Source organism: Sceloporus occidentalis, unplaced genomic scaffold (genome assembly GCF_023333645.1).
Source record: "Sceloporus occidentalis isolate IW3139 unplaced genomic scaffold, rSceOcc1.0.p SCAF_4, whole genome shotgun sequence".
Lineage (NCBI taxonomy): Eukaryota > Metazoa > Chordata > Lepidosauria > Squamata > Phrynosomatidae > Sceloporus > Sceloporus occidentalis.
Genome location: NW_028316984.1, coordinates 147,949,058 through 147,969,252, shown reverse-complemented (window position 1 = coordinate 147,969,252; position 20,195 = coordinate 147,949,058). Strand labels below are relative to the sequence as shown.

General features: G+C 38.0%; 1 protein-coding gene across 8 annotated transcripts in view; it reads right to left on the bottom strand.

Moving 5' to 3' along the window:
* FSIP1 (fibrous sheath interacting protein 1) overlaps positions 1–20,195 on the bottom strand; it is a 146,233-nt gene that overhangs the window by 118,458 nt on the left and 7,580 nt on the right. For 3 of the 8 annotated variants that reach the window (XR_016280975.1, XM_089521980.1, XM_089521978.1), the window contains exons 4-9: positions 18,608–18,786; positions 16,596–16,689; positions 9,545–9,643; positions 7,280–7,392; positions 5,275–5,385; positions 936–1,100 (exon numbers count right to left, since the gene is read on the bottom strand). Coding sequence is in view for 7 of the 8 variants with exons in the window: in XM_089521980.1 (XP_089378106.1) it covers positions 936–1,100; positions 5,275–5,385; positions 7,280–7,392; positions 9,545–9,643; positions 16,596–16,689; positions 18,608–18,786 (761 nt within the window). In the remaining variant the exon portion in view is untranslated. The remainder of the gene's footprint in view (positions 1–935; positions 1,101–5,274; positions 5,386–7,279; positions 7,393–9,544; positions 9,644–16,595; positions 16,690–18,607; positions 18,787–20,195) is intronic. The other 5 variants (XM_089521985.1, XM_089521982.1, XM_089521981.1 and 2 more) reach the window with 4 other exon arrangements.

The window sequence follows — 20,195 nt, the reverse complement described above, 5'->3', positions numbered from 1 at the left end:
TCAACAATACATCAATTGAGTAAAAATAACCAAGATGATTATTTCAAAAATTTAGTATCATCACCATGGGGCTAGAGTAAGGTGAGGGTGACAACTTAGCGCTGTCTCCATACACTGCAATCCCACCAAAACTCAGCTCCCTCAGCCTTGGGAATGAAGCTTCCAGCACAATTTTGATCAAGACTGATTCAACTCCTGTCCTGATTCTGCTATTTATTGTTTACATATAATTAGGAGGCTGTTTCTCCTTGAGGCTAAGCAGAGGTTAGGCATTAATTTTCTGTATTTCCTTTTCTCAGAATTAACTCCAGCTATCTTGTAAATATATTTGTCAGTTTAAGTTACTAGCAGACAGGGCATTCTTGTCTTGTTAATGAACATCTCTATTGAAACAGTAAATGTTTAGAGCCCAGATTTCATTCTTTTTCAATCCACAAAATCTTCCACATTTAACACCTGCAGACATTTAATATTCCTGTTCTTCCTTCAGTCTTCCTTTGCTGGTACTCAGCCAAATCTATGCCTTCTTTTACTTAATCCAGTTTAGCAAACAGATTATTAACTCTGTGAAATTCTATAAAAATGTATGTGTGCACCAAGTCTCTACCACAATGTGATGGAGCTATCTTTTTGCTAGACTGCTAAATTACCTTATTCTATTGTATTATATTCTATTTTTGACACAGACCTCTAATATCCTAATTAATACATTTATTTTGTTTACTGCATCAATCTGCTTTAGATTTAAAGGGGTGTTTATGTGTATCTATATTTATCAATAGTTAGGTTTTGGGGGGTAGGGAAACATGAATATAAATCCAATCCTGCCCCTGCCCCTGCCCCTGCTCCTGCCCCTGACACACACACACACACACACACACACAGAGCCTGTTTTTAGTATACTGTTCACTATTCCCCTTCAAATTGTACTGTACCTGATAAATCTGACTAGGGACTTCTGAACAGGAATTATGAACAGCAGCCAAATCTCCATTAGAGGTTACTACTTCAAGTTTAGCATTAATTTCTGTAAGGTGGCGATATTCCACTGGTTCAGGTGTATATCCTTCACCTGGTACTAACCATCCAGTTGTGTCTTTCTACAAAAAAGAATAATGAATTACGGTAATATGTATCTCAAAATGACTGAATTAATACAAAAGACCATCACCATATGTTTTTTATAAGAATATAGATGCTGCTTGGGGCAAATAAATGCAGGACCGGATTCAAAACAATTAAAATATCAAAACCTTCATCAAGCCAGGACTGACTATTTTAAAAAAGAAACTCACAGAGAGAGGAAGAAGGAAGTTCATAAAATAATTTTCTGGAACAAATGACTGAAATCAAAACATTACTACACAAATTTCAAAACAAATGAAGTTTACTATTAACCACTTTAGATCAGCTTAGTACTTGCATATTCTTTTGAGTTGTTTGATACGGTTCTGCTGATTTTAATTTGATTGTGAAAATACAAGTAACCACCTATTTCTGCTGCCAATACATACCTAATGGATTAAGTCAGAACTCGCTTTTCTAGCAGCACTGAATATTAAACAAATGGAGCTCTTCAGATGCTATAGTTTTTGGAAACTGGATGGTAAGTATATTCTTGTAATAGGCTTTTAAAATTGTTTAAATATTTGAAAAGTCTATATTACATTTTCAAATTACAGTATATGAAAAATGATTCAAAACAGACACATCCTCTATTGGCATATACCTGTGGAAATATTGTGTGTGTCTTCACTGGCAATGCATTTGCATGCAATGATGAAAGCTTACATTATGCTGATCAATGTGGTTCCTGATTTTACTGAAACAGGTATTTAGAGTACCAGAAGAGCAGTCAAATCCTGTATTTGCTATTACAGTGAACCAAGCAACTGAACACAAAAGGGCTGAATGTATATTCTTGATCATTTCCCATGAACTTGAAGATAGAAGTAATGCACAAAGCAAGAAGAGAAGGCCTTATTCACACAGAAGAGCCATTTGCACACATACGTTAATGTACTAATTAGAATAAATTTAAAAAGACTTCACAGTTTCATAAGAAATGTGAATACCAATAAGTAGTAATGCAACTTTTTAATTTATAAAGATGATTAATGCTGCAGTTAAAAGAGCCTCTATTATATATGCTTTGTCAGATATTATAACAGAAAATTCAAAATAATCAAGAATGGAGAAGTGGGTCAAGCTACTTTTTAATGACAAACTATAGTGATTTTAAATGTCTTAATGAAACAAACATGTGCTAATCCTTTTGCATACAATCAATAATCAATAGCCAATGGAATACTTTTCTGGATTCCACTGCTTCCATCAGAATCAGTGACCTCTCTCACTCTGGGCTGCAGCAACATTTTGGTTCCACAGAAGGTAATGTTAGAGGAGAAGAAAGCCCTGCTTCTGTTGGTACTGGATATCAATGTACATCAATGGATCTTGGCTTAATTATTAAGGCTTTATGCTTAATAATTTCATAGGGATATTTATGTGGTTCCTATCCTCAGTTCTCTCAAGCATTAAGGCTATAATCCTTTATATGTTTGTGGAAGTTAATCACTTGGATTCCCTTGTGAATAAAAATGCACATGCTTCATATGAAAGTCTCCTTCCAGACCCGAGACTTATTTTGTACGATGGCATTGTGTTATCCTTTACTGTTGATTGCAAACTGCAACATAGCATCCTACTAAATGTTTTATTAGAAATAAACCCTCCATAACATGATCATGGCAGGATGCATTTGGACCTACCATATATAATTGATTATAAGTTGAAATACCGATGCCCAAAAATTGACCTTAAAACCCAGGGTCAACATATATATGAGACAATACAGTTGCCATGGGTCCAGATCGACTGGAGGGCAGTCAACAACAACAACAATAAACATTAATACTGTTTAGATGGGTCCTTTAAAAAGCAACCCTGATGCCCCACTCTCCATGCCTCAGCTGTCATTTCTGAAAGAGCTGCTGAGGCGCACGCGCGTGTGTGTGTGTGGTGATTTCCTTCCCAATCCGATGTTAAAACATTCTGTCCCTATCCTCCTCCTCCTCCAGATTTCTCTGACCACCAAGTACACTATTTCCCTCCACTTTCTTCACTTCCCAATCCAATGTTCAAACTTTTTCTTCTCCGCCTCCTCCTCCTTGGATTTCCCCTGACTACTGAACACCCCATTTCCCTCCACTTCCCAATCCAATGTTTTTTAATATATATAGTAATATAACATACTTAAAATAATATTTTAAAGTATCTTATACATAGTATTCCATATACGATACGTTATAAATCAAATTACTTATCTATTCTTAATTAACTTATCTAAATCCTATTGATATTAAACCATTTATTATTATTATAATTATTATTAAACTCTATTTATATAGCACTGTAGATTTACACAGCAATTAAACCAACAATTAACACATAAAATTATTATTGATATCTTCATTCTTGTTTCTATCTTTTCTTCAACATATACTATTCATAATTTCACTAAAGTATCATACTATTAATTTATTACTAATTAACTTATCTCTATAATCAACTGCTCTCCATCACCAGAGCCTAATATCTTCATGTTATTCTACCCTTCAAAATTGTACTTCTTCCTGTGGAGGTAAACCACCTTCCTCTTTTACTAGAACCTTTTGTACAAATATTGTCCATATTACATCAAAATCATTTCTCTTTATTATTCCTTTTTTACAAACCTTAATTTCATATGTTAACTTATTATTAATTGCCATTTGCCATACTTCTTTATACCAGTCTTGTATTTGCAGATCTCCCTGGCCTTTCCATTCCTTTGCTATAATTAATCTTGCTGCTGTTAATAAATGTATAATTAAGTCCTTCATAGCCTGGGTGCATTTTGGGCATATTTCTAATTCAATTTCTGTTATCTCTTTTATCTCTTTAAATACTAATTGCCAAAATTTCTTTACAGATCTACAACCTCACCACATATGAATATAAGTACCAAATTTCTTGACAACCACTCCAACATATCCTTGAATAATTCTTATTTATATAGTTTAACCTTACTGGTGTTAAATACCACCTCCAAATTAATTTATAGTAATTCTTCTTTATCTGTATAGATAATTTTTTTAATGATATTGATTCCAAATGTTTCCCCATTCTTGAATGTTTATCATCCTCCCATACTGTCCTAAGATATTCTACTTTCTGTTTATGTTTTTATAACAATGTATATATTTCACTGACATATCCCCAAATTCCTTTAAATGTCTTTTAAATCTATTCATTTTTAATGGATCTTTATTTGTCAATAGGGTATCATCAGCAAACAAACTTATCTTATTCAACTTTCTAATCCCAATTCCCTCCAAATTTTCATCCTTCCTAATAACATTTGCAAAAATTTCAATAATCATTGCAAATAAAATTGGGGAGAGAGGGCAGCCTTGTCTTCATAATCCAATGTTAAAACCTTCTCTACCCCATCCCCTTCCTCCTCCAGATCTCTCTGACCACCAAATAACCTCATTTCCAAAGGAGGGCAACTAAAATGGTGAAAGATCTGGAAACCATGCCCTATGAGAAATGACTTCGGGAGCTGGGGATGTTTAGCCTGGAGAAGAGATGGTTAAGAGGTGATACGATAGCCCTGTTTAAATATTTGAAGGGATGTCATACTGAGGAGGAAGCAAACTTGTTTTCTCCTGCTAGGACTAGGACCTGGAACAACAGATGCAAGCTACAGGAAAAGAAATTCCACCTCAACATTTGGAGGAACTTCCTGACAGTAAGAGCTGTGACAGTGGAACACATCCCTCGGAGTGTGGTGGAGTCTCCCTCCTTGGAGGTCTTCAAACAGAGGCTGGATGGCCATCTGTCGGGTATGCTTTGATTGAGATTTCCTGCATGGCAGGGGGTTGGACTGGATGGCTCTTGTCGTCTCTTCCAACTCTATGATTCCATGATTCTATGATACCCTCCACTTCCTTCTTCTTCAATTTACCCACGAGTCATATCAAAATCCATGATTTTGGCCCTAAAACCTTCCCTCAATTTATACATGAAGTCAACTTATATGAATATATATGGTAGTTATCCTATCCACTTCATTCTCTCTACCATGCTAATCCTCTCCTGAACACACAAGAGTTGTGTAATTTCTAATTCCACTGCAAACTGCCAATCAAATTACTCTATCATTTCATCTGTCTTTGACCTCCTTGAATTTTGGTTCAATTTGCTCAAAATACACTAATCTAGTCATACCTCAATGACTTGAAGTTCACTAGTTTCCTCTTCAGTATCTTTGAGCAACTCTGTCAGCCTTTTCTTCTCTTCTTCCAGCATAACCACTTGGTTTGCCGAATCTTTGGCCATCTGAACAAAGAAAACAATTTGGAAGGCCTGAAAAATTGATAACTGAATACTGACCTCCTTGCCTCATTACAATATTTCTCCATATTTTGGAGGTTCTTTTTAAAATCTCTTTTATTGTTGTTAATCCCATTAAAGTTAGTAAGGTTAGTTGAAGGGGGGATAATTATATACAAGCTGATAACATACCCAAGAAAACAGCTGTTATGTCTGACAACTAACTGAGAACTCAAGGAACAGCTGTTTGGAATCGTCAATGTTAGATGCCCAAGCCATGTGTGCCATCTACAGCATAAATCAATAGATAAAGGCCAAAGTATGCATGTTGGAAGCAAGAAGTAACTAGATTTTGAGCATGGGTGTAAATTTAACACAAAAGGATAGCAGGGTGAAGAGTACTGGGCTTTCCCTTTTGTCACTTTCATCTCCCTCACCAGCTGCTTTTAGTCTGGTAGTAATTATAAACAGCAAATATATAGAAACTAGGTTCAGGTATCGCTCCAATCCTGTCTTGGGTAATCAAATCCTTACCAGCATAACAGAAACATGGCAACATGGGATATCATATGGCAGAAGTGAACAGATAACTCTCTCTCATAACACCACATTTTGGTTGGTTTGTCAGCTATCAGTGTTTCTGGACAGGGAAAGTCTCTTGACTGGATGACTATAATGCATTCCATATGAGGATGGCATTAAAGTTTCAGCTAAAGCATAGCTACAGAAGCCAGAACTCTAACTGGCATTCTCAAGTGGAATCATAATACATTGTTTCAGCAGGAGCTGTAGTGACTGCCCATTTACTTCTGAGTCATTCAAGGTGATTGTGCTTGCCTTTAACACTGTAAATGGCTTGCAAGTCAAATATCCAAGGGAACGCATCTGCTTTTTGCCTGCCCTTGACTCAAGAGGATCATGGGAGCTCTTCAGTCTCAAATACATTATGTTCTTTGTTAGCTGTGATGTCCCAACTATGGAATACCATCCATATGAAGGAGCAATTGGCATCAACTCTATAACATGTGAGGATAACATGTGAGTGATAAGCTCAAAACCTTATTGTTTGCTAAAGAAAAAGTAGTTGAACAAAGCTAAATAGTGGGCAACTGAAGACAGACAAAAGAAGACACTTCTCACTGCATATAGTTAAATTCTGTCATTTATTGTTACAAGACTTGGTGATAATATAATTAATGTGCTAGAATCTGCAAAAATGCTGTATAGGTCCTGTTGCAGTATTATCCTCTACTATCTCTACTACCTTGGTGGTGCAGGTTAAATGTCTGTATTGCAGCCACTCACTCACAAACCATATTGCGAGTTCAATACCAGCAGAGGGCTCAAGATCAACACAGGCTTGCATCCTTCCAAGGTCGCTAAAATGAGTACCCAGATGGTTGGGTACCCAGATATTTGCTGCTTATAATTACTTTGTAAACCGCTTAGGGAGTGCTTAAGTGCACTGATAAGCGATACAGAAATGTACTTGCTATTGCTACATCCATACCTTTTAAACAGTTCTTATTTTTTTAACTTTTAAATACAAAGCGTCTTGTAAGACTCCCCACCACCAGCATTAACTGTCAGAAGTCGCAAGTACTGCATCAGAGAAGATTCACATTATAAAATAATAATGAGTGGGGTTAAAGTTGAATATTCTGTTATACAGATGTGCTAATGCCAGATGAGTAAATTCTAGTATTTTCTTCAACGAAATATGATCATCTAAGAGCAATCAGAAATCTAAAATCACATTTTTCCAATGAACATCAAAGATATGCCAGATAACCTTTGTAGCAAAGTTAATCACCCACTATTAATTAATAAGTAACCAACATTATGAGATGTGACAGAGAGTTCCTACCCATGTGCTTTGCAATGTAGACCATTAGCATACCTCTATGTTCTTTTTAACAAAATTAGGTGAACTTTTACAGCTTGCTTCACTTTTTTTATTAATGTTTTCCATTTTCTTCATTGAGCTTCTTGTTCTACTTTCACTTAAACAACCTGCAATTAAGAAAACACAGAAAAACATTACTACACAATGCCTTTGCAGTTTGTATATTTCTACATAAAATACTTTTGGATTTGAAGGACACTTTCCCTTGAAAGAATGTGCTCTGCAGACACTAAGAGACAATAGATAATTGCCATTCAAAACTGGTGAACAGTATTATGAATGCTTCTGATGTGTTCTGATGTGTTCATGCATATGAAGAGAAGGGAGCACGTGAGTCCATCAGGGCTCATTTGCAGAACAGAAAACAATTGTTTCCCATTATGTATGAACTGGGAGTTTCATTTTCAGAAATAATGGGCTTTGTTGTTGTTAGCTGCCCTCGAGTTGGTTCTGACTCATGATGGCCCCGTGGATGAGACATCTCCAAGTATCCCTATCTTCCACAGCCCTGCCTAGATCCTGCAAGCCCTTGCCCACAACCCCCCTGATTGAGTCTATCCATCTGGTTTGTGGTCTTCTGTTTCTTCCACCCTCCACCTTTCCTAGCATTATTGTTTTTCTAGTGATTCGTGCCTTCTCATTATGTAGGCAAGGTTCGATAATCTCAACTTGATCATCTTTGCTTCCAAGGACAGCCCTGGTCTGATCTGTTCAATAATCCATTTGTTTGTCTTCTTGGCTGTCCATGGTATCCTAAGTACTCTTCTCCAGCACCACATTTCAAATGAGTTGATTTTCTTTCTGTCTGCTTCCTTCACTATCCAGCTCTCACATATAATTGGGAATACAATGGCCTGAACAATTCTGACTTTAGTGCTCAGTTGTATGTCTTTGCTCTTCTGTATCTTTTCCGGTTCTTTCATAGCTGCCCTTCCCATTCCTAGTCTTATTATTTCTTGACTGAAGTCTCCATTCTGGTCAGTGTATGATCCTAGACATGGGAATTCTTTAACTAATTCAGTTTCCTCTACATTTGTGTAGATTCAATTTGTATATTTCTTCTGTGGTCTTTATTTTTGTTTTCTTTATGTTCAGCATCAGACCTGGCTTTGCACTTTCATCTTTGACCTTCCTTATTAAGTGTCCCAATTCCTGAATGCCTTCTGCTAATACTATGGTGTCCTCTGCATATCTTAGGTTGTTAATGTTGGTTCAATTCTCCTTTTTCTGATTCTAATTCTACTTTTTTATTATGTTTTCAGCATATAAGTTAAACAAGTAAGATGATAGGATGCAGCCTTGCCTGACCCCTTTGCCTATTGAGAACCACTCTATTTCCCAGAATTCTGTTCTGACGGTGGCCTCTTGTCCTCAGTACAGATTCCTCATCACGACTATGAGATGCAGTGGCACACTCATGTCTTTGAGTACATTCCATAGCTTTTCATGATCTATACAATCAAATGCTTTGCTATAGTCTATAAAACACATGCTGATTTTTTTTAATTCTTTGGCCCCTATAATATCATAGAATTTGTAGAAGATTAATAAACTCCCCTTCTCACAGCAGTTCTCACTGCCCCATTAACATATTGTTCAGGAAGGTACCCCAACTCTTAATCCAGGGATCACAAATAACTGCAGAGAGGACAAAAAACATTCCTTCCATGGACTTCCTTATGTTAACGCATCACAGGATCCAAACCACTGCCTCCTCACCCTAAGACTTCAAGTTTCTATTACTTGCCTACTATCTAGATGCAGCAAAACTGAATGCAGCTCTATTAAGGCTTAATAGTGCATCCTTCCTTTACTGCAGGAGAAAAAGGAAGAGTGGGATGGAAGAAATGGGAGCAGGAGGGCAGAACTTATTCTGTCCTATGAGGTTTATGAGAATTTAATTACAAGAAACTTCCAAAGTGATCCTCCCATAAACCTAATTATTGACCAGAAATTTAAGTAAATTGCCAAACTACTATCTGATGGGCATTCATAAATCCAACCACACAGTCACAGTAATTACTGAGAATGAATCAAAATAGTTAGCAACATGAGTGTAGCTGAAAAATTATTCAATCCACATTTGGAAACAGATTTGGGTGGTTTTCAATCCATACAGCTTTTAGTAGAAAACATTCATATAGGTCATTAATATGATTAGAAGTCCATGCTCATTTTAATGACGGATGCATTCATATTTTATAATTGTTCTTTTTAAACTGAATCAAGAGACCACAAATATATTAATATATGTTATACCTTGCTTGCTTTGTCTTCCACTGTATGCATAATTTTCTGAATTGATCTGTGTGTGAAATACGCTAATAAAAACTTCATCTTCTTCAACAGCAGAAGAGTCTGTAACAAAAAAAATCCCAATGATTAAATAATTCTTCAACATTTATATTTTAAAACAGGGCAAAGAGCTACATAGGACATGGCGGCTTGATGACAATTCTAACAATTGTAAGGTTGGAAGGTTGGCAGTTCAGGGCCCAAGGGCTGCATGATGGAGTGAGCTCCCATCTCTCGTCCCAGCTTCTGCCAACTTAGCAGTTAGAAAGCAAGTAAAAGTGCAAGTAGATAAATAGGTACCACTTTGGTGAGAAGGTAGCAGCATTCAGTGTAGTCACGCTGCCACATGACCAACAGAGTCATCCTCAGAGAACACTGGCTCTCTGGCTTCATAACGGAGATGAGCACCACCCTCTACAGTTGGATATGACCAGACATTCATGTCAAGGGGAAACCTTTACCATTACCTTTACCTTTAAGCTTTAAGAGCTACATACACTGTCTGCTTCAAATCTGAAGAAATGGAAATCTGGTGCAGCAACAAACTGCACTTCCCAGAAATTCTTAGCATTGAGCCATGGCAGTTAAAGTGCTGTCAAACTGGATTATTTCTGCACTGTGGATGAGCTCTATATTAGGCTTCTAGACAGCCAGCATGGCGTAGCGATTTGAGTATTGGACTAAAACTCTGGAGACCAGGGTTCAAATCCCAGCTCGGCCATAAAACCCACTGGTTGATCTTGGGCAAATCACATGCCCTCGGCCTCAGGGGAAGGCAAATCTCCTCTGGACAAATCTTGCCAAGAAAACCCTGTAATAGTTCACCTTAGAGTTGCCTTAAAGCAGAAATGACTGAAAGGCACACATCAACAAACAACATATTAGGCTTCAGCACTTATGAATATGCAGATCACAGTCAATCATGTACACTGCAACTGCCAAACAAATGTGGTAAGCTCATGTATAACAACATCAAGACAAATTAAATTCTAACCTATTAAGGATCTCATTAATTGCATTCCAGTCTTTTATTTCAAGTAAATCAAGCTTTGCTGCTGAAATCAGACTAAATGGGCTTGATCGGAGGTATGCAGAACCAATGCCTCAGGCAAGAAGGCAAGGCCGGCTTGTCCATATAGGCGAACTAGGCAGCTGCCTAGGGCGCCAAACTGCAGGGGGCGCCAGAGAGAGAGAGAGAGAGAGAGAGAGAGAGAGAGAGTGGCTTTAGCCTGAGGATCATAGAATCAGGCAAGCAGAGCAGCCAGCAGCACTGCCAGCCTCCGAGTAGCTGGAAAAGAGAGCTGCTTGCTGAGGCTGGAAGGGGGAAGAAGTTTGCTGCACTCTGCAACTCCTGGGCTGCATCCACACTGGAGAATTAACCCGGTTTGGCACTGCTTTAACTCTTTCTGGCTCAAGGCTATGGAATTCTGGGAGTTGGGAGTTTGTTGTGGAGTGCAGAGCACCTCCCTTCTCCCTCCTTCCTTCCCTTCCTCTATCTTCTTTCCTTCCCTTCTTTCCTTCCTTCTCTCCTTTTCCTTCCTTCCCTTTCTTTCCTCCAGTCCCTCCCTCTCTTCCCCCTTCCTTCTTGCCTTCCTTCCTTCCTTCTTTCCTATCTTCCCCATTCCTTCCTTTCTTCCCTCCCTCCCTCTTTCTTTCCTCCTGTCCCTCCTTCCCTCCCCTTCCTTCCTTCCTTTCTTCCTTCCTTCCCCCCTCCCTCTTTCTTTTCTTCCTTCCTTCCTTCCTCTCCCTCTCTCTCTTGCCAAGAGAGAGACTTGTTCAGGAAAGGCTTGCCATGGCCTTCCTCTGAGGCTGAGAGAGTGTGACTCCCCCAAAGCCACCCAGTGGGTTTCCATGGCCCCATCCCCCCCCAATAACTCCTTCCCAGACTTTGGCCCCATTCCTTCCCTATCCACCCACTTTTGCTTCCCTTCCCACTCACCCACCCTTTTCTCTGATTCCTAGACCCCATTGTTGTTGTTGTTGTTTGTTGCTGTGTGTCCTCAAGTCCTTTCTGCATCCTGGCCACCCTCTCATGGGGTTTCCTTGGCAAGGTTTGTACAGAGGAGGCTCGCCATGGCCTTCCGCTGTGGCTGAGAGAGTGTGATCCCCCACCCAGTGGGTTTCCATGGCCCAGCTGGGATTTGAACCCCGAGTCATAGTCCAATGCTCAAACAACTAGGCCACACTGGCTCCAACAATCCACTTTAAAAGCTTGGTCTTCTTCCCAAATGTCTTCACCACAAAAGAAGGCACCACAAAATGGAAGACATTCAAGAAAAAGAGAGGACAGGACTCAAGAAAAGCTCAAAACACTCCTAGAAATGTAAATGCATGCTTCTTAGTCATGCTCAAAATGGAGGATGCTTTAGAAAACCTCCTGGACAGAGGGCTGGAACGGAGGACATGTCCTGGAAGAGGAGGAGATCTGCCCTTCCCTGAGGCAAACCTGTCATGGGGTTTTCTTGGCAGTATGAGTTCAGAGAAGCTTTGCCATGGCCTTCCTCTGAGGCTGAGAGAGTGTGGCTTGCCCACTCTTGGTGTTGTTGTTGTTGTTATTATTATTATTATTATTATAGTTTATTTCTAAAGCGCTGTAAATGGTGTGCCTACTATGTGTCTTTTCTTTCTCGCCCTGAAGCCATTCCCATCCTTGTTTCATAGGCTGCAGCTACACTGCAGAAGTAATGCAATTTGATACCACTTTAACTGCCCTGGCTCCATGCTATGGAATCCTGGGATTTGGATTTTTGGAGGAGAATTCGCCTTCTCACTCAGAGAGCAGAGGAGCAGCCACAACAAACTACAAATCCCAGGGCTCCATAGCATGGAACCCGCAGGATGGCCAGATGTCCTCTTTTTCTGGGGTATATCTTACATTTCACTCTTCTGTCCAGGAGGAATTCCAAAAATGTCCTCCCTTTTGAGCATCACTAAGACGCATGAATTTATATTTATATGAGGAGTTTCAGCTTTTACTTAGTCATGTCCTCCATTTTACTTGAAAGACCTACATTTTGCGGTGCCTTGTCCTCCTTTGCAGTTAGGACAGCTGGTCACAATGGCAGCCAAGAGCAGCTGAAGTGGTGTCAAACTGCATTAATTCTGCAGTGTGGCAGCAGCCCTGGTCCTCTCACCTGGTGACTCTACTGGTTTTCTTTTCTTTCTTGTGACACCCTTTTCTGTCCCTTGGGTGAAGATTTTTAGTTTTTAGAGGTCATAGATGGACCACTACTATCCCATAAATTCATGGGGATGGGATACAGATTTTTCCACATCATTAGAATGAATAATGCTTCCAGTTTGCAAAAAGAATATGTATGCATTAGTCTCCATTCCAAATATCTCAGCAATAAAAAAGTCTTTAACCTGTAAACACCTAATTGGCTTTTTGACTAATTCTCAATACTGTGACGAGAGATTGGAATCTAAGTTTTATGTCATGTTTAGCTTTAACCAACGAAACAACAGAAATCAAGGGGTGAAAATAATTATGACGGGCGACAGGGGTGCAAAAATATTTCTCGCCTAGGGTGACAAAATACCTAGAGCCAGCCCTGCAAGGAGGATACGTAAATCATGTAAACTATGCCAAGTTCTCCTGGCCCATATAGATGAGGTACATGATCATTACAGCAGAACGTACTTTTGTGAAATAGAGGTGGAGATCTTTAATATAATTAACACCCAAACGAACCATACCTCCTTATTCAAAAAACAACGGTTAAGACTCCACAAGAATGTTTCATTATGAAATACTGACATCTAGTGGTAACGTCCTAGCTTTTCATCAGTTGGAAGTACCACAAAACTAATTTTAAAACATCATTCAAACATTAATTTGAATAGAAGTATGACCTTAATACCCTAGGCACCAAATCTCTTCCAATCTTGTAAGCTAACCACGATCAGCCCTGGTTTGGATGGGAGACCACCAACAAACACCAGATACTGCAGGCTATATTTCAGAGGAAGGAACAGGCGAAACTCCCTTCGAGTATTCCTTGCCTAAAAAAACAGCATCTTGAAGGCCTCAATTGGCACTGACAGAGAGGCGGGGTATAAAGTTTTATTATATTTATTATTATTATAATGCACCTATACACACATATGCTAATCATGGATTTTTTTTAAAGAACTGCCATGACGGCAGCCAGGGCCTATCTTGTATGTGTGCATAGGTACTTTACAAACAAATATAATTTTCTCTCTCATAACTTTGTACCTAAATGCTTTATTATCCTATTGTTACACAGTTCATATAGAGGAATCCAAATATAAAACAAAGGTTTTAGCTAAACAATACACTAATTCAAGATTCCCCTAACTGCCATGCACTTCAACCAACAGTGTTATCATGATAACCACCTGTCCACATATAATGAGAACAAGATAATAAATAATTACAAAATAATCACAAAATAGCCCAAGGATATACTATAACCACATTGCTCACACTGGCACTGTCCAATAGGTGCCTATGAAACATGTACAAGATTCCATATAACATTTGCAAAACAATGGGCACAACAGGTAGTGAGATCCCCATAATAGATGTGCTTCTGGCAGAAAGAATCTGAATCCCCTGCAACAAGAACACTTCAGATTCACATGTACTGAGATTAAAAGTTATTGTCTGAAAAGCTTACTATGTAAAACGGATGCTGTTCACACCTAAAATCACTATTTTCAGAAGTCCAACAAGTGAATGACTAAACAAAAAAGGTCTAAGTCAACACAAAGCTATCATGGAAGTATTTAAAAAACAAAAACAGAAATAACATAGTACCACCTTCCACATATTTACTCAAAACTACATCAAGAAGGATTATTCACAAATAAACTGGTATACAAATTTCACCTTAACGGGGGGGGGGGGGGTGAAACTGCTGAATTATAGACTCTCTTTTCAAGCTTTCACTTTCATGAGTATTACCTACTGAACACAGTAGGACATGCTTGAGAGCAATCATGCATCATATGTCATAAAATCAAGGGTCTTAAATGTGTATGTTATCTTTTCCATGTTTTGTATGTGTTTGTAAGCTGGTCAGCTAACATTTTTTATCAGATGTTTTAAAAGTTCAATGAATAAGAATATCATAATGCTCTGTTGCCTAAAGGACTCAATAGCCTGTTCTTTTAAACAAACACATGTATATGTTGAGAGAAGGTTTGGGGGCCAAAATTATGGATGTTGATATGACCTGTGGATAAGTCAAAGGTAAAATTTAGGGCATGTAATAAGGGATCTAAAAAATAAGCAAAGGAAAACAATGCCAAAGAACTTAGAAAATTTCAGCATGCATAACTGCTCACACTAAAGGTTGGATGAATTAGAGAATAGAGGCGGGAACAATATCTCCAGAACAGATTATACTCTTGCCTTTCACCAAGGGATGTTTCCTTTCTTTTAATAAGAGTTAAAGTACAGAACTTACATTGACACATGGATAAGTCACAGAGACTCAGATTTTTTGGGTCCATTTTTTGACTTAAACTCCTAGACTTACATGAGTATATACAGTATTTTAGATCACCCAGTAACTTTGTCTGCAGAGAATGCTATCAATTTTAGAAAGATCCTTGTTTTACAGTAGTTACCATGACTATGCCTGATTTTTAAAACCTCATAACCACTTTCCATTTGTACCAATGTTCAGATGTATTACCACTTTGTAAATTTATATGAAGCTTAAGCTACAATCCTATGTACACTAACCTGGAAGTGAGCCCAGTGAATATAATGGGACTCTCTTCTGAGCAAGCACTTGAAGGATTAGGCTATACTTTATTATTGTCATTGACAGTAATATTTTGCAGAGCAGTCCTAAGCCCCAGAGCCACTGACCAGCAAAGATTAAGACAGACAAGTCTTGTTTGATGTAGGAGAAGAACACACTGTCTCTCCAGTTACACCTATGGTAAACTATGGTGCGATACAGACTGCCCCAAAGGGGCAGCCTGCCAGCAGCCTATTTCCCTCCAGAGGGAAGCTGCAGCCACCAAACCACGTTTTACGGCAGCGTAGTGACGGTGCCAGTGCACCACTGGCACATTCGCGACGTAAGTGACATGTGGTGCCATGCTGACACAGCGCGGCTAGGGCTACCATAATTCTCTACCTCCAAACCGGAACAAATGTAAAAAAAAATGTAGGATAAAAGTTAGACCGAAATATATGACCAATGTAGGGCAAATGCTGGGAGATGTAGTTCACCCCTTCATTCCTCCATCTGCCTTCCTTGACTGAGTGGGGATTTGAATCCAGCCAGCAAACTACCCCTTTGGGCTTCAACTCCCAGAAGCCCCTGAGCTCAATCCAGACCCAGTATTATGTATTATGTATTCTGGCATTCCCTGGGTCCTAGCACTCACCTTGTTTCCGCCATTGGTGCAAAGCTGCGTCCCCTCCCTGGAAACTGGGACAGTCAGCTTGAACCGGATGGGACAGTTTAACAATGGGTAAAACCATGATTGTCCCTCCCACAATTGAGACCATATGCACAGCGCTTACGTCATAATGGTGATGGCCATGTACACGGGACACCACCATTGCTACACTGCCATTCCGTACTAGGGTTAGGGACCATGCAGTTGGTGCGTGGTCCCTAACCCTAGTATCGCCGCCGCCACGCCACAAAGTGCCCGTCTGTATCAGCCTATGTAAGAATATATCTACCAAACAGTCCTGAAGGCATTTGGCATTGTAAGAAGAAGTCTTTCCAAAAGCAGTGTAGGAATACCTTTTGATCCACTGGATCCAAAGCAGCTCCATTCCCCTGACTTAGGCTAGCTTCCCTAGATTTCCTCCTTTTCAATTTTGGTGGTTATTTTAGATCTACCAAATCAAGAAGCCTAAATAAAGCCAGCCTCACCCTGCACTCTAGCTGGTATGATTTGCAGGACTTTGGAAGTAGCAGTCCACCTAAGCCACCTCTGGTTTGTCAGTTCACCTAAGACACCTCTTTTGGTTTTGAAAGAAAAATGTTTACAGTTACCCATTTCTGATATTTACCTAGTGTTTCCGGTAATGGTGAAGACAAAGCTAAATATCTGCTGGTGTTTTCTACCTCTTCTATAATCCCTGATGAACTTCGAGATGCTGTAGACTATATAATGACAAAACACACAAATATATAAGAAAACAAGCTGTCTAGGTCAGAGGTGTACCTAAGATTTTGAAGAACTTCACCAGCAAAAGAAGTTTTTTTAATTAAATCTTTATTCCTACACACTTAGACAAATTTTAGGTCACATGATAAAATATTTTTGTGTAATTATTTGTTTTTATACTGAACTTGGCTAGAAAACACAATAAAAATTGACTTATCTAACGAAGTCCAGCTATTACACAAATTCACATATTATCACTTTACTATTTGATAACTATTTTTTTAATTTTTTTTAATTTTATTATATAAAAAACAGAGATGAAGGACATACATACATTAATGTAAATCAATAAACAAGTAATACAAAAACTTACATGAGACTCAGATCAAACACAACAATTAACAGTTAGAAAAACAACAAAACCCACCTCACCACAACCCCCCCTTTCTATCCTACACCTATCCTGTAGCACATTATACTGAACAAACATTAAACAACAACAACAAATTGACTTCCTTCCTACCAGTGAGAATCTTAATGTTAGAACTTGGCTATCCTTTACTATTCCTTTACTAGAGTTGATTACTTCAAAAAGATTACATGTTACATGTTAGACTTATATATTACGATACCACTGAAGAGAGGTTGGCAAGATTTTCTATTTTAAACTATATGTTGCTGCTTTACCCCATTCTTTTTCAAAGAAGACTATTACTTTTTTCCAATTGTCCAACAACTTTTTTTCATACTCATTCTTCAATGCTTGGATCAAGATATCCATGCCCATTCCCCCATATAATTTTAATAACCACTCTTTGTTAGACGGGGTTAATTCACTCTTCCATCTCTGAGCAAAACATATCCTTGCCAGGGAGATCATATAAAATATTGCCTTTTCATTCTCTTTGTTGATTTCCCCCTCCATTATCCCTAATAGATATAACTCTGGTTTTAAAGTTAGCTTTGTTCCCATTATGTAATTGATCGAATTGTTAATCATTCTCCAAAAGATTTCTGCTTTGGAGCATTCCCACCAACAATGAAAAAACGTTCCCTTTTTCTTTTTACACTTCCAACAGTTTTCTTTCTTTGTTTTGTAAATCATAGCCATTTTGTACGGTGAGAGATACCAAAAATACATCATCTTAAAGAAGTTTTCTCTAATACTTTGAGAAAGAGTTAACTTCTTAACATCCTTCCATGACTTTTCCCATTGGTTTAACATAATTGGATGGCCAATACATCTAGCCCATTTTATCATCTGATCTTTAACCATTTCCTCCTCTATTTCTAAGGTTAAAAGTGTCACATAAATTTTGCCAATTAATTTGTCTTTAACTGAATATAAAAAATTTCCAAGTTCCACATTTTTAATCTCTGGTTCAAAGCCATACATTTTCGCATCCATCTTGAATCTTTTGTAAATTTGCCTATAAGTAAACCAATTGATATTTAAGCCGCCTTCCCCATCCTTGATTAAGTCTTCCCTGGTTTTTAATGTTACCTTTCCTTCTGATTTTACCCACAGGTCCTCATATTTGAGCCAAGTGATTTGATAACTATGAATGCTACCAATGCTATCCTAGAAATAGCTCTCACTACTGAAAAGCATAGACATACTGCATCTGTCTGTGTGTTTGCCATAAGAACTCTATAGACACAATTGATGGCACAGTTTTAGCAAAAATGTTTGTTTCACACCAGAGAGATTCCCATAGCTGCAGAGTTCCATGGTGTAAGATTATTCATCTTCAGAACAATTAGAATTTATACCTAACATTCTTTATGGACTTTCCCAATAAGACTAGTATTTTACTTTAGTAAGACAGACAATTTAAATAGGAGTGAAATTCAAAGTTTGAGACCATGCTAAGGTCTTAGCATTCTTTTGGAATTAAATCTCATGTTTCTAACCTGAAATTCTTCCCAGAGTTTTCTTCTTAGTTCTCTCCCTTGTTTTTTAATGGCTCTTTCTTGAGATTGTTTATTTGCCAATATCTCATCCAACTTTTTCATCTTCTTTATAGCTTTCAAGATGAGGGCGTCTACATCTTTCTCCTTAGAGTCATTCGAGTTTGTAGACTTGACTGTCACTTAAATATAGAAGTATTTATTAAAATCAAATTCAATCAAATATTCTTAATAATATTTTAAACTAAGCTACTTCAAACTGCTGACATTTCACTATCTCATAAATCAAGTCAGTCAGTCAGTCAGGCAACCTTTATTAGGTATACAACAACAACATACAATTACAATAAAACTTCAGGATCGTTATTAAAATTTAAGCCATAATCTTGTTGCCTCCACCAGAAAACTGGCCATTAGCCTGGTAATATGCAGGTTCCGATCTTCCAATAAGTATTGCACTGATAACCCATCCAAAAAGATATTCATTTCCAATAACCTTCTTAACAATGAAAAATCCAATAACAAAGGAAAGAGACAGTGGTCCAACAAAGAGCTTAGAATTAAAGCTACCACTGATTTAATTGAAATGTCCCAGATTAACCAAGTAGAATGTTTTTCCCAAAAATTATTTTCAATACAAATACTTATGAAAATTATAGACTGAAAATACTAACTTAAAAGAAGCATTCACTTTTTTTCTTATGCACAAGATGAATTCTCCCCCTTAGAAGATGCTTGCTATGGTATATGTGCTGTGTTCACCCCAAAAAAAGCTTCTTGTTTTAAAGATATTGCTTTCATCTATTTGCTGTATTAAAACAATCAATTTACTAAAACTCATATGATTAATCCATATAACTTTTAAAAATTCAGCTGCAGTCCTCTTTTGTAACATACCATTAACAAGTGCAAAGGCAGGGCTATATCATCCAAGTGCTTCTACATGTGAAAATGACAAAGCCAAGTGATAATGTGAGGGGATTAAAACTGAAGTAAATCAACACTCAGTGCCTGTGCTATACTAACTATGCTTCAAACATTCAAGCTATGTCAATATGTTTCTTAAATATAACCTATCAGACCTATGTTCTAAGAAGGTGCAAAAATGTGCTCATCTCTGAGGCAGGAGGAACAGATACACATACTGTACTTCATTTTTTTCCCAATAGTTAACAGCAACTGTGTGAAAGTCTTCTATGAGGAAAATTCACAAGAGAAGAACAACTGCAATCCTTTACTTAAGGATATAAGTACGTAATCCTGGGAATAAATCCATGAAACTAAATGTGGTTTGCTTCTAAGCAGACACAGAGGACTGAACTACACCTACTCTCAGAGCAACCAAACACTATTTAAAACATGTGTCCCTCTGCTAATGTAAAAAACAAAAGTTGCAGAGATCCCAGTCAATAAACAAAGATTAAAAATAAAAAACAACTGATCCCACACACCATGTCTATTTTGGGTCTAATTTATAAATAGGTGTGTTCTGAAGCCTTATTGTGGGGATTAATTACTATCGGTATTACAAACTCTGTAACTGGACTTGTATCTGACTTTCTCAAAGCTATTTAAGTTAGGGTTTGTCTAC